The sequence below is a fragment of the Pteropus alecto genome, unplaced genomic scaffold (genome assembly GCF_000325575.1).
Source record: "Pteropus alecto unplaced genomic scaffold, ASM32557v1 scaffold339, whole genome shotgun sequence".
NCBI classification, from domain to species: Eukaryota; Metazoa; Chordata; class Mammalia; order Chiroptera; family Pteropodidae; genus Pteropus; species Pteropus alecto.
The window spans coordinates 1,636,279-1,649,554 of record NW_006442509.1 but is presented as its reverse complement, the minus strand read 5'-3'; the positions used below and the strand labels follow the sequence as shown (position 1 = coordinate 1,649,554).

Genomic DNA, 13,276 nt, shown 5'->3' with positions numbered 1-13,276 from the left:
ACACCACAGGGACGACTCAGAGCCGGCGCTGGCCCGGGCCCCTCACCTGGAGGCAGATGGCCACGTTGACCCTGCACCCGAACGTCGTGCTGACGGCCCGCGCGGGCAGGCCCAGGTCCTTGAACAGCTTGGAGAAGGACTGAGTCAGCGCGATCCGGGGCCGCTCCTCGGCCACCACCATGCACGTGCGCACGCACGACAGGTTCACCCCCTTCATCTGTGGGAGGAGGTGGGGCGGGGCCTGAGCAACGTCCTGGGGTTCCCGAGGGGAGGAGGCGACGCTCGGTTCTGCGGGTATGAGCGCAGCAAGGCCGGGACACAAAGCCATCCGCCTCCATGGGCTCTGGCCTCAAACACTAAGAGGGTCCCCGCCTGCCCCGCTCCAGGTCCTCAGGGCCCGCCCCCCAATATCCCTGCCCACACCACACCCTCCTCTCCCTCCGGAGCTGCAGGGACTAAGGGTGCGGACTGGAAGGAGGAGCTCCCTGCAGGGCGGGGCTGGGGAGGGACTGGAGCTGGCAGGGCTCTGCGCCTAAAAAGGGTTTTCTGTTGCCACCACCTGTGTGGAGTTTATAGATTCCAGTGGTCGTTTGGAGTGCACCTAGAAGCTCCTGGTTGGGCGCCTCCTGAGGGGACCATGGGCGGACGGCCATAGGGACTCACCCTGAGGACGCTGGTCTGCGCGCCCAGGCCCCTGGTGCACAGCTCCATCACTGAGTAGGAGCAGAAGGTGACGCGGGCCTTGTACTGGCTCACGGCGGACAGCCACAGGGACACGTTGCTCTCCAGCTCCAGTGGAGGCACCAGCACAGACTGGTGTCCTGAGTAGACACTGTGGGGTCGAAGGTCAGGTCATCCGCGAGGCTCCACCCAGGCGCCGCCCAGAACTGGGGGACTGCTCCCCGGAACGCCCAGTGAGTCCCCTACCCGCCTCCGAACATCAGACGGTCTGCAGTCACAGTGTGGCCGCCCCCCCTCTGCGTCTGACGACCTGCTACCACTTCCTAGTATCTGATGGGATCAAGGCCTCACCCATGAACAGCGTTTGTATTTAATGAAAAACGTGTTTACTTTTCCACTCAACCTTAGGCCCAGACTCAAACCCACCCCACCGCCAAACGATCCCACTCACGTGTGTATCTTTGGCTTCCCGGCATCCAAAATGTGTCTTAGAGCATTAGGTTCGAAAGAACTACTCGACATTCCAACCCAGCAGGTGGGTGCAGCGGGGTGCAATTCTTGCACACTCACCTGCGCACTCGTCTGTATGCTCCGCATGCAGGCACTCACCTGCACAGACACCACAGGGCGAAGCCGAGGCCACAGTAGGGGTCGAGGCAGATGGCGATCTGCCTCGAGGGGTACAGCTCACACTGCAGCTTTATGGAGCGGCACAAGGCACTGGTGGCTGCATGCGACATCTCAGGGAGTAAAGAACACGGGCTACTCAGTGGGCGCAGGAAGGGAAGGGTCACTGGTCCTTAGAGGCCAGAGACGGTCACCCCCATACAGGGTGGCGGTCAGATCCCCACGTGAACCGGCAATGCCAGGCAGTGGCACTAAAGACCTCCTGAATGAAGCTTCAGGACAATCAGGAATTTTAATGGAGCACGTGGCTCCTGGCACGGGGGTGGACTGCCCAAAGCCAGCTGCTCCTCAGGCCAGCCAGCCATGAATCCGGAAGGTTAGACGTCACCTTATGACAGCAGCACGTGCACTGCTCTGAGGCTGACCTAAGCCCAGGGTTACCTCTAAGGAGCAATCCTGCCGTTCAGGCTGCAGGGGAGGCAGGGCCTGCAGACACCCACACCCAGACCCTCTGCCCACCCCGTGTCGGGGCTGTGATCAGAGGACCCACCTTCACGCCCGCCAAGATGCCTGTGGTCGACACGCTGAAGTCCAGGTAGGCGAGCACGTCCGGGGAGGGTGGCCTGAACACACTAGCCACCTTCTTTTTCGGTATGTCGTCTGCTGAACAGAAGACACTCATCAGGCTCTCACAGGTGAGGTGCGGCTCTTACTGGGGCACTCGGACAGAGGCTGGGCTGCGGGGAGTGCTGCCTGTGCGTGTGCAAGGGACGCTCACTTCAACCTTCAGGGGGATGTCATGCGGTGCGGACCTGCCCTGAGGCGTGGGCGTGTGGGACGGTGACAGTGGGCAGGAAGGGGCACGCTCTGTTCACCAGTGGGAGTTAGAGCCACATGCAGATGACGGAGCCTGGGTGAGCCAGGATGCACGAGTTCGGCTGCAGCAAGGGCGCCATGGACATGCCCCCTCGCCTGCCGAAGGTGTCGGGCAGGCACCAACAGCACAGCCCCTGACTGCCTCTCAGGGGCGGCACCTGGGAGCCAAGGACATGTGTCCTCCAGGTGAGACTGGCAAGAAGGGACTCCTGTCTGCTCACTGGCTGGCACCCAAGTGGCCGTGCACCTTGAGTCACCAAGGAGCCGGCTAGGTGCTGCTTGTTTGCGGTATCTCCTGTGGGGGAGAAACTCAGCCCCAGGCTGACGCGACGGGACGAGGCACAGGGAGCAGAGGTTCTCAGCCCTTCCTGTTCTCCCACGAGCAGTGTGTGGGGTGTGGCAGCACTGCCCAGTGGCGGGAGGAGCGATGAGAGTGTGTGCCACCACAGTGGGGACATGAGAGGCCACAGGCTCACAGGCCTCAGACGAGGATCTCTGCTCCCCACGGGCACAGACGTGCTTGAGGGACCCTGTGAGCTGTGTGCTGGCCCCAGCAGGTGGCCACTGGCCACCAGGAGTGCAGCTGCCAGGGCCCGTTTCTGCAGCCCCCTCACCACGCTCCTTAGCTGCTCTCGCCCAGCCCTCTCTGGCAGAGGCAGCGGAGGACACAGGGCCGTCTGGGGGCGTCGAGCACACGCACCCGTGTCCAGGACGGTCGGCCAGGTCCTGATGTCCACGGTGGCCGTGGCTTCCTTGGACTTGAGCAGCCGCGTGATGGCCTGCGTGGTGAGGACGCACACGGACTTGCTGACCTGCAGCAGGGGCCGGGGGCAGTGAGACTTGGGCCCTGGGGAGCCCGCCGGAGCCCGGGGGTGGGGGGCCCACAGCGCGCACACCTCCACGATCATCTTGACGGTGGGAAGCGTGGTGGCGAGGTTCTGGGGGTGCGGGGGCCGCACGGTGACGGGTACGCAGCCACAGTATAAGCATCCGTAGAAGGCGGCGATGAGGTCCACCCCTGGGGACAGAGTCAGACAGTGAGCACGGGGTCAGGCGCAGGTTCGTCTCGTGCTGCAGAATGGCAGGAAACTCAAGAGGGTGTGACCTACTCTAGGGAGACGGACAGCACGGCCCACCTGCTGAGGCACTGGTGGCACGGCAGGCGGGAGGCCAGGAGCCGCCTGGGGCAGCGACACTGCCCGCAAACCCGCAAGGCCCACGAGGGCGGAGGGGTGCGGCCTGGGTTTCAGGGGGCAGCGAGCTGACCACCACCCCGGGTGCGATGCAGACATGGGGCTCACCCCACGAGCACGATGAGGAAATCTTTGAGGGGCAAGCTGTCCACCACGGAGGGGACACGGACACGCGCCCAGGGCAGCAACACGGCGCACAGCTGTGGCCGGGGGCCTCTCAGGGAGCAGCTGTGGTCTGCGGGGAGGCCCGGACACCGCACCTTGCTCCCCACCACACAACGCCATGTGGCTCCCGGCACTGCTCTGCACCTTCCCTGTGGGCCTGCAGCCCCCGCCCCCGGGACCGCCCCACACCTGGAACCTGTCGGCCCGTCCTGAACTCATCTGACTTGAGAGCAGCCGTGCCCCACACCCTGGAGGCCTCGCTGGAGTCGCCCTCAACTCAGACAAGGCTCGCCTGGCACCCTCGGGCCACAGGACATCGGCCCCTGGGAGACTTCGATTCCAGAGTCTCGAGGAGCCTGCTGCATTTAACCCCATCCCTGGGTTTCCCCAGACTGCAGGTCCCAGTGCTCCATCGGGAACTGGCCACGTGGCCACTGGGGCAGGGGCAGCTCGGCGCAGTCACGCGCAGGGACCTGAGTGCACCGGCGGGCCAGGCTGCACCCCAGCGCTGCTCCGGGACGTCCACCTGGCCTTGCCCGCGGGCCACACTGAGGGCGGCACACACACAGCCAGCCGTGCGAGTGTTCAGCCCAGCATGGTCACTCTGCCAACGTGCCGCAGACACTGCCAAACTGCGCGAGAAAGAGGCGTCGGCAAGCGCTCATTCCGCGAGCTCGCACAGCACTTGCCGCCACGCTGGCTCCCTGGGGGGCTCCCACCAGCCTGCACCCTCCTGCGCCTCCTGCACACCGCTTTCAAAATCAGAAGACAGTCCTGGACTCACCCCAAGAAACCAGCAACGCGCACTCCCTGTTCCCCTGCGGAGGGCCTGTGCCACTGCGGCCCGGGGCCCACCCACCCGTCTGCTTCCCGCCTATAGCCAGCGTCCCAGCGTGAACTCGGAACTCCACCGTGCGCCCCGCGCTTCTGAGTACATCTCCACCAGCAGCGTCAACGTGCCCTGAAGTAGAGGCGCGTCGGCCCCTGTGTCCCTCAGACGCTCGCTGCACTGTCCCCGTTGTTTCCTCCTCCTGCTCTGAAGCGTTCGCAACAGCCTCGCCCGTCCCCAAGTACCTCCTGCGTGTCACGTGCCTGCAGCCCGGGCCCTGAGCCCGGAACGCCCGTCCTCCCGGGCTCTCAGCTCCTGCAGTATGGATGGCGAGGGGCCCGGGGAGGGGGGACTGCAGCCAGCATCCCCAGCCTGGCACCGCCTCTCAGGGTGATGCCCGCCGTACGCCGGGGTGCTCCCCGAGTCCTCGTACGTGGGGGCTACAGTCACCCTGGACTGACTGAGATCAGACAGGCTGACCGGGGAGATGGCCGGCGCTGTGTTTCCAGAACTGTGGGTCTGGCCGGACAGCTGGGACAGTGGGGCAGCGAGAACACTGCTCCCCCACTGTTCGCTGGGGAGGCTGGAGAACAGCGATTCACCCCAACAGCAGGCAGGGCCCCCCACTGGAAGAGACACTGGAAGCGGGGGGCGCGTCAGGCAGTGTGGACACGAGAGCAGGGACAGGTCAGGCTGAGTGGAGTCGGGGACACAGTCAGGAGACCTCGGAAAGCTGCCACCACGAGTCACGGCCCCACAAAGTCACAAGGCAGACGACGGATGGAAACGACTTTTAAATGTGCTAAAATACTGTAAGAAGGGGATACGAACCATAAATAACAGTAAACAGAATTAGAAAAAAAGGAAGAAATGAGAGAAGAACTAGAAACCACAGAAACTCGTTTCCAAACCGAAGACGACGGCGGGGGCGGCGCAGCAGGGAGTGAGGGCCGCAGAGGGAGCTCCAGGGGCCGACGGGGAGGGGAGGCCCGAAGCCCTGAGCAGCAGAAACCTGACAGGAAACGACGGCTGCTGGACACGGATCCGGCACATGGGCACGGGGAGCACGGAGACGGTCGGAGCGGGACACTCGGCGGGGAAACTGCCTCGAAACCGAGGAGACGGAAGCTGCCTGTTTGAGGGGACCTCCCTCCGACGTGACAACACCGGCCCACAGCAACCAGTGTCGCCTGCATCCTGGACTTTCAGAAAAGGAAAAACTTCCTTTTCGCACCTGGGCAAAAAACAGCGAGAGTCTCGCAAGAGAAAACCAGGTTCTCGTCAGACGGGACGTGCGAGGCCAGGAGGAAATGCAGGAACAGACGTAAGATGCTCGGGAAAGAAACACACGTCAGGGAGTCTTTATGCAGCAAAAGCGAATTTCCACTTCAGCGTGCACACACTGCTGCCAGCAAGCAAGGACTCGGATGGCGCCACAAGCCTCCAGGGGGCTGACGACAGAACCAGCCCCAGACGACGGGCTGTCAGCGCCACAGGGAGGGGGACGGACGCCGTGGGAGGGGTGGGGACGGCCAGTGTGTGGCAACTGAAGTGCTTCGCACATCAGGCCGGGGTCACAGTGTCATGGCTGCTGATTTGGGAACGCCACGCATGACGCAAGACACGGAGTGCCTGACAAATCTGAATCCCACTCTGTCCTGTCCTGCAGAGTCGGGACTCGGGAGAATGTGCTGTGACACAGACGATTTCACAAAGGCCCTGTCATCCCAAACTTGTGCGGTGCAGTGTGGACGCAGGAGGAGCTGGCTCTCGGAGCCCTGACGGCAGCTGAGACTCGGACGCTGCTGGCTGGAAGGCCACAGACGGCAGCGACCCAGAAGCGAGCGCCCTCCTGCCCGGACTCCGCCCCGCAGCACCGGGACAGCTCCGTGGGGAGATGGCTGACTGCAGGTCGGGGGCAGGACAGGCGCGGATGGGCCTGGGGCAGCCAGGCCCACCCACTGCGAGGAGGCCTCCAGGGACGAAATGCCACATCCAAAAGACTCGCAGAGCCACAGAAGACGCTCCTTTGGCCAAAGATGGGGCAATCTGAGCTTCAATAAAGAAAAACTGCAAAGGAATGAAGCTCGCAAAATATGCTTAGACCCATGGGTTTGTAGGTTGCTTCCTGGAGCATGTTAGGAAACAAAATTCATTCCACAGAAACCGCACAGAACAGAACACTTCAGCCACTCCCGACGGACTTGATGCACAGTGGCCGCCAACGCCACCAGAGCCCACTCAACGCGTGGCTTCCGATGCAGCGGCCCAATCCCGCGACCGGCGAGGCACTGGAACCCGCGTCGGCCCCGTGTCTGCGCTGCGCCTGCGAGAGCCGTGGCGCCCAGGGACGCACCCCCTGAGGGACGCTCGCAGCACCCACCGTGGGAAACGGCAGGGCCACGCGGCCGCAAGGACGGGAGGGAAGACAGAGCCTGGAGATTAGACCCCAAAACGGCATCGAAACCACACCGCGATGTCTGGGGGTCATGTCACAAAGAAACGAGGGCTCCAGAGGTCAGGACGGAGGCTGGTTGGGGGCGGAGGAGCTGGGGGTGGGGACAGGCTGTTTGCTTCGTCACAGCAGCACAGAGGGGAGAATGGCGCGAGGACGACGGCAGCCAGCGCCAACGTTCCAACGAGTGACACGGGGCTGGGGACGAGGCTACCGTGCTGCAGGACCCCACGCTGAGTCTGGGAGCTCGGCCGTCTGGGCAGCAGTGGTGCAGGACCACAGCCAGCAGCCCACCGGGGTCCCGCGTGGCGCACGGGAGGGGCGAGGTGAGTCTGGCGCGGCTGGGTGTGCTCACCTGGGGGATAGACCAAGGCCACATGGTCCCCGACGCTCAGCCTCGCCTTCTCCGTCAGAGCGGCGGCCACTCTCTCAGCCTTTCTGTGCAGCTGGACACAGGTCGCTGTGCTTGTGACCGTGCCCTAGGCAAGTGATCAGGGCGTCAGCACGGGGCCGGGCAGAGTGCCTGCTCCCAGCCCTGAGCACCCTGCGAGGTGATGCTCACCTTGGCATTCAGCAGCAGAAAGAGCGGGTGGTCGGGAGTGGTGTGGGCCCGCCACTGCAGCACGTCCGGCAGGAACAGGAACTGGCAGAGGTGACGCGGCTCAGAGCCCCCTCGCCCACCCCCCGGGGAGATGTGCCCCTCAGCCGCCCCCCAGACACGCCCCTCACCCGCCCCCCCCAGACATGACCCTCACCTGCCTCCCCCGAGACGCGCCCCCTCACCCGCCCGGCGCTGGGCCCTTACCTTCCTTGCCTGGTCGCTGTCCTCCAGGTGAGCCAGCGCCCGCCCCGAGGCCTGTGCAATTCTCTTCCCAGAGACCAGATTCCCAAGGACCATGGAGGCAGGACCGACCTCTAGGAGGCGGTGGGGCTGTGTGAGGGGCTGGGGGGTCTGCCCCACACCGGCACCGGCGCTGTTACCTGAACCAGCACCGTTCGGCCCTGAGTGTGGCTGCCCCCCGTTTACGGCCGTGACGCACGACTAACCTGGCTGTTTCTGGCGAGGTTTGGGAAGGTTGGTGACGCAGGTGTGAGGGCACATTAGCACATTGCATGGGTGCAGCGTCCCCTCCAGAAAGCGCTGCTTGGCTTCGGAGATGTGAACCCCGCCGAGAGGAGCCTTGGGCAAGCTGTTGGCGGGAACCAGGGCCAGACAGTACACGCCCACCTGGTGGATGCCATCGATGGCCTGGAGGGAGGACACAGGGCAGCAGGGGCTGTGTCTGAGGCCCGCTGGCTGACAGCAGCACTGGAGCATGTGCTGGCCGACTGCAGGCCGCTGAGTCGCTGAAGGCTGGGCGGCTCACTGAGTGAGGACATTCCAACCAGAGCTCAGGGCGACAGGGTGCCCTCGGGGACATTTTGTTAAATAAGAAAACCAGAAAGAGAGACGTGTACACTTTCTCTAGCATCACACACACACACGCACGCGCGCGCACACACACACGTCTGGGTACACATGGTCACAAGTCTGTAACCGCTTGCATTGAAACGTGGACAGTCAGACATCACACAGGCCGTGTGAGGCGGCTTCCTGCGGGAGAAGCGGTGAGCAGCGGGGCAGAAGCTGGACCCCTCTGAGGATGCCCCGCTCCCAGACTTAACTCTGGAGCCATGTGTATACTTTATACGCGAAGCACTCAGAACTTTAAAAAGCACTCCCTAACGACCAGAAGCAAAGTGGGACAAATGACCTCGACCAAACCGGAACCAGGCTGGTGGTGTGGCCCACAGAGGGAGCCAAGGGGGCCGAACACCGCGACCTGCTGGCAAAAGGAGTGAAAACCAAGCTATGCTGCTCTCGAAGTCTGCTCTGAGGCCGAGGCTGAGCACGGAGCGTCACCTGAGACTGCAGTGTGCGCTGGCCCCAGGAGACGGGCGATCCTGCCGGCTCAGTTGGGAGACGGAACACCAGTGAGGTGAGCTGGGACCCTGTGGTCTCGAGTCTGTGGTGAAGCTAGCAGCACAGATTCACGATGTAGGAGTCTACAGATTAAAAAAGACTCGAGACCTGTTCTAACCAAGGGCGATTTTTTACCTCATTTGGATCTCGAGTCTAACAAACAAACTAGACATCAGATAATCAGGGAAATCTGAATAGCGACTAGATATTTAATTACGTCAAAAATTATTGTTATGACAAAAACTCTCAACAAAGTGGGTACGGAGTGAACAAACCTAAACGTGCAAAGGCCTGAGGAGCCCGCAGCCGACAGCACATGCGATGGCGAGAAGCTGGAGGCTTGTCCTCTGAGACCAAGGACCAGACAGGACGCCCGCTCTCCCCACTTTATTCAACCTCGTACTGGAAGTTCTAGCCACAGCAATCAGGCAAGGTAAAGAAAGAAAAGAGAAACAAAAGGCAGCCAAATTGGAAAAGAAAAAGTAAAATTTTCTCTACTTGAAGATGTCATGATATTATATACAGTAAATTCTGAAAACTCCACGAAAAAACTATTAGAAATAATAAATGATTTCAGCAAAGTTTCAGGCTATAAAAGCAATATACAAAAACCTGTTGCTTTTCCATACACTAATAACTACCGGAAAGAGAAATTCAGAAAGCCATTCTACTTACAACTACATCGAAAAGAATAAAATATCTAGGAATAAACTCAGCCAAGAACATCAAGGACCTGTATGTTGAGAATTGTAAGGCGCTGATGATAGAAACTGAAGACTCAAATGGAGAGACAGTCTGTGCTCATGGATCAGAAAGATGCTGTCAAAATGCCCACCACCCAAAGCCATCTCCATACGCACTGCAATCCCCATCAAAATGCCAATGGCATTTTTCGCAAAAATAGAACCAACAATCCTAAAATTTGGACGGAACCACAAAAGACAAATAGCCAAAGCAAGCTTGAGAAAGAAGATCAAAGTTGGAGGCATCACATTCCTGATTTTAAACTGTAACACAAAGCACGGTATTGGCAGAAACACAGACACGCAGACCAGCGGGACGGAACAGAGCGCCCAGAAATGAACCCACACACCGACGGCCGACCGACTCATGACGAAGGAGCCAGGAGCACACGACGGGGAAGGGCAGCCTCGCCAGCAAACGGTGCTGGGAGCACTGGACAGCCACACGCAGAAGCATGAATCTAGACCCCTATCTTAAACCTTGCACAAAGATGAACTTCCATGGATTAAAGACTTGAACGTAAGACCCGAAACCATAAAACCCCTAGAAGAAAACACAGGTGGTAACCTTCTTGACGTGAGTCTTGGTGATAATTTTTTGAATTTGACACCAAAAGCAAAGGCAACAAAATAAAAAATGAACAAGTGGGACCAGATTGAACTAATAAGCTTCTGACCAGCAAAGGGAACCGTCAGTGAATGAAAAGGCCACCTACGGAATGGGAGGAAACATGTATCTGATAAGGGGATAAGATCCAAAATATGTAAAGAACTCAAACAACTCAACAGTATACAACTCCCCCAGACAGTCTAGTTAAAAAGTGGGCAGAAGATCTGAATAGGTATTTTCCTAGAGAGGACACACAGGTGGCCAATAGATACGTGAAAAGATGCTCAACGTCACTAATCATCAGGAAATGCAAAGTCAATCCACAGTGAAATGCCCTCTCACACCCGTCAGAATGGCTATGATCAGTAAATCGACAAACAAGCGTTGCTGAGGATGCGGAGAAAAGGGGGCCCTCGAGCACTGTGGGTGGGATTGCCAAGTGGTGCAGCCACTACAGAACACAGTATAGAGGCTCTTCCAACCACGTGACCCAGCAATTCCACTCTTGAGTATTTAACTAAAGGAAACAAAAACGATGTAATTCGAAAAGACATATGCACCCCTGTGTTCATTATTTACGACAGCCGAGACACGGGAGCGACCGAAGTGTCCACTGACGGACGAGCGGGTAAAGGAGTGGGACATACACACGATGGACTATTATTCAACCACAGAAAGGATGCGATCTTGTCACCTGCAACGCGGACGGTCACAGAGGGCGTCATGCTAAGTGAAATAAGTCAGACCGAGGAAGACAATACCACGCGATCTCACTTACACGTGAAATTTAAAAAGCAAAACAAATCAAAACGGCTGAGTTCGTGGATACGGGAAACGGCCTGGCGGTCACAAGAGCCGGGGGCGGGGGGGGGTGGGGTCAAAAGGCACGACTGCCAGCGCCAAGGGCGGTCAGTCCTGGGTGTGACGCAGAGCGCGTGGCTGCAGGGCACACGCCGCACTCTGTGCCTGGGAGCTGCTAGAGAGTGGGCCTTAGACGTTCTCGTCGCAAGAACAAGGGCTTCGTGAGTGTGGGCGGTGATGCTACCAGACGCACGGTGGGGGCCACGCCACAACACGGACAAACGTCGGGTCGCTGCGTTGTCCACCCTGGACTGATACAACTATGTCAATCGCTCCCTCCATAAACAAAAATTAAAAAAAATCATTGTTAATTTTTAAGCTGTGATCATGGTATTTCTTCTTATATGAGAAATAAATACTAACATCTTCACAGAGGAAATGACGTGACGTCTGGTCTTTGCTTCAAAATGCCCCCGAGGGAGAAGGGGGTGGACAAGTGGGGCGCGCATAGCCCCAGGTGGACAACTGTTGCAGCAGAGTGATGGAACGGGGTCATTCTACTCATCTTTTTTTGTGTATGGTGTACTAGAAATAGCCCAAAAGAAAACATAAAGACTTCTGTAAAAAATAAATGTCGTGACTCCTCCCTCTGAAGCATGGGGCTCCCTGGGCCAGTGACGTGGAGACAGCTTCCTGGACTGTGCTTATTCTGCACTAGTGTCCTTTCTCAGGTGGCTGTGGCTGCGCCAACAGTACACCATGGACCCGGAGGTGTCGGGACACCACAGACTATCCCTGAAGAGTGGCTAGAACTGAAATCCACCTGGAGATTTGTCCTCTGGTAATAACAGCCCAAACGTCCACCAGGATGTGAGGAAACTCAAAGGAACCCAACTCAGCAATGAGAAGGGTGAGCTGGTCCATGTGGCAGCACGCGGGTCCAGCTTTACACTGACGGATACAGGCGGTGTGGGGGGGGACACTTGTGACCCCTCAGGAAGCACATCGTCCGCAGTGATGCAGAGCCACTGGAGGGTCTTGGGGCTGGGCAGGCGGGGTGCAGGCGGGGCTGGGGACTGACCACACAGGGACACGGGAGAACCCGCTGGGACAGTGGGAATTCCCTATCCTAATTACTCACGTGTCAGAACTCGTCACCTGCCACTTAAAAACGGGCTCGTTCCATACCCAAGTCATGTTCGGTAAAGCTGAGGGACACCCTTGCTGAGCCACTCGTCTACCTGTCTACTCACGAATGCTGCCCGTTCCCACCAAAGAACACACGCTGAGCTCCAGCTCGACATGCAAAGATGCGAATGTGGACATGCTGGGGGAAGGGGACGGCATGCCCGCCCTGAGTAGTGCGCGTCCCAGGCCGGCAGGGCCTGCAGCCACAGCGGGACCCAGAGAGTGGGCGTTCGGGACTCACGGCAGAGCTTGCCAGATCCGCAGTGAATCGTCAAGGGCCGCGGGCGCAGAGGCGGGCTTGTGTGCGTGTCCAGTCCGCCCCGGGCCGGCCAGTCTGCGTCCAGGCGTCTGCGTTTTAAAGCCTCTGCCTGACCGCAGCTTTTGGGACTGGCATCAGATAACAAGGACGCACTAACTCCTGTGTGGTGTCACGTGCCTTCAAGCCACTGTTCCCGCATCGTCACGAGCCAGCTTGCTTAGTGCCTCCTGTGTGCAGGGGCTGTGTGTGTTGGGGGGGGGGGTTCTGCAAGCCAAGAGGCTCAGCCCTACCCCGTAGGCGAGCACAGGGCGACTGGACGCTCCAGAACCATGACGGCTGCCAGACCCCGAGCAGGTGGGAGGGACGGGCTGGGGAGCCGCAGGCACGAGCACGCGCCCGACCTGCACGGCGACAGCAGGCTGGACGAAGAGCGGGCCCCGCGCCTACCTGCAGCACACGGCTCATCCACTGGAAGCTGTCCTCCTCAGAGGCGTCTGGCCGCTGCTCCGCCACGAGCACTATCCGGTCGTCATGCAGCACCGTCACCGAGAACACAGCGATCCTGAGGATGAGGACAAAAATGACCACCGGGCAAAGGGCATCCCTCTCGCCTGAATGGAAGATGCCGAAGTGCTAGTGTTTACGGCCAACGCGACAGGGGCTGCCTGCTGAGAAGTTACAGAGCCACCGGTCACCAGTCCCCCCAACCGTGGCTGAAACTCACTGGTGCGCCAACTCGCGGAAGCAGAGGGGACTTCACGCGAAGTAAAAACACCCGGCATGTGGCTAAGAGAAAATCTCCTTGATTGTGCAAACACTTCTGCCTACGAGTTCCACGAACGGTATTTTTAACTCTCCTCTCTCCCCATCTCTCCCCACGTTTCTT

At 59.6% G+C, this 13,276-nt stretch overlaps 1 protein-coding gene across 1 annotated transcript in view; it reads right to left on the bottom strand.

Annotated features, from left to right (window-relative positions):
• Positions 1-13,276, bottom strand: part of DIP2A (disco interacting protein 2 homolog A) — a 73,879-nt gene that overhangs the window by 21,661 nt on the left and 38,942 nt on the right. Inside the window, exons 22-32 of the mRNA XM_025040318.1 lie at positions 12,838-12,952; positions 7,874-8,075; positions 7,632-7,741; positions 7,389-7,469; positions 7,182-7,305; positions 3,081-3,202; positions 2,885-2,996; positions 1,859-1,971; positions 1,291-1,421; positions 664-832; positions 47-217 (exon numbers count right to left, since the gene is read on the bottom strand). Coding sequence (XP_024896086.1) covers positions 47-217; positions 664-832; positions 1,291-1,421; positions 1,859-1,971; positions 2,885-2,996; positions 3,081-3,202; positions 7,182-7,305; positions 7,389-7,469; positions 7,632-7,741; positions 7,874-8,075; positions 12,838-12,952 — 1,450 coding nt within the window. The remainder of the gene's footprint in view (positions 1-46; positions 218-663; positions 833-1,290; positions 1,422-1,858; positions 1,972-2,884; positions 2,997-3,080; positions 3,203-7,181; positions 7,306-7,388; positions 7,470-7,631; positions 7,742-7,873; positions 8,076-12,837; positions 12,953-13,276) is intronic.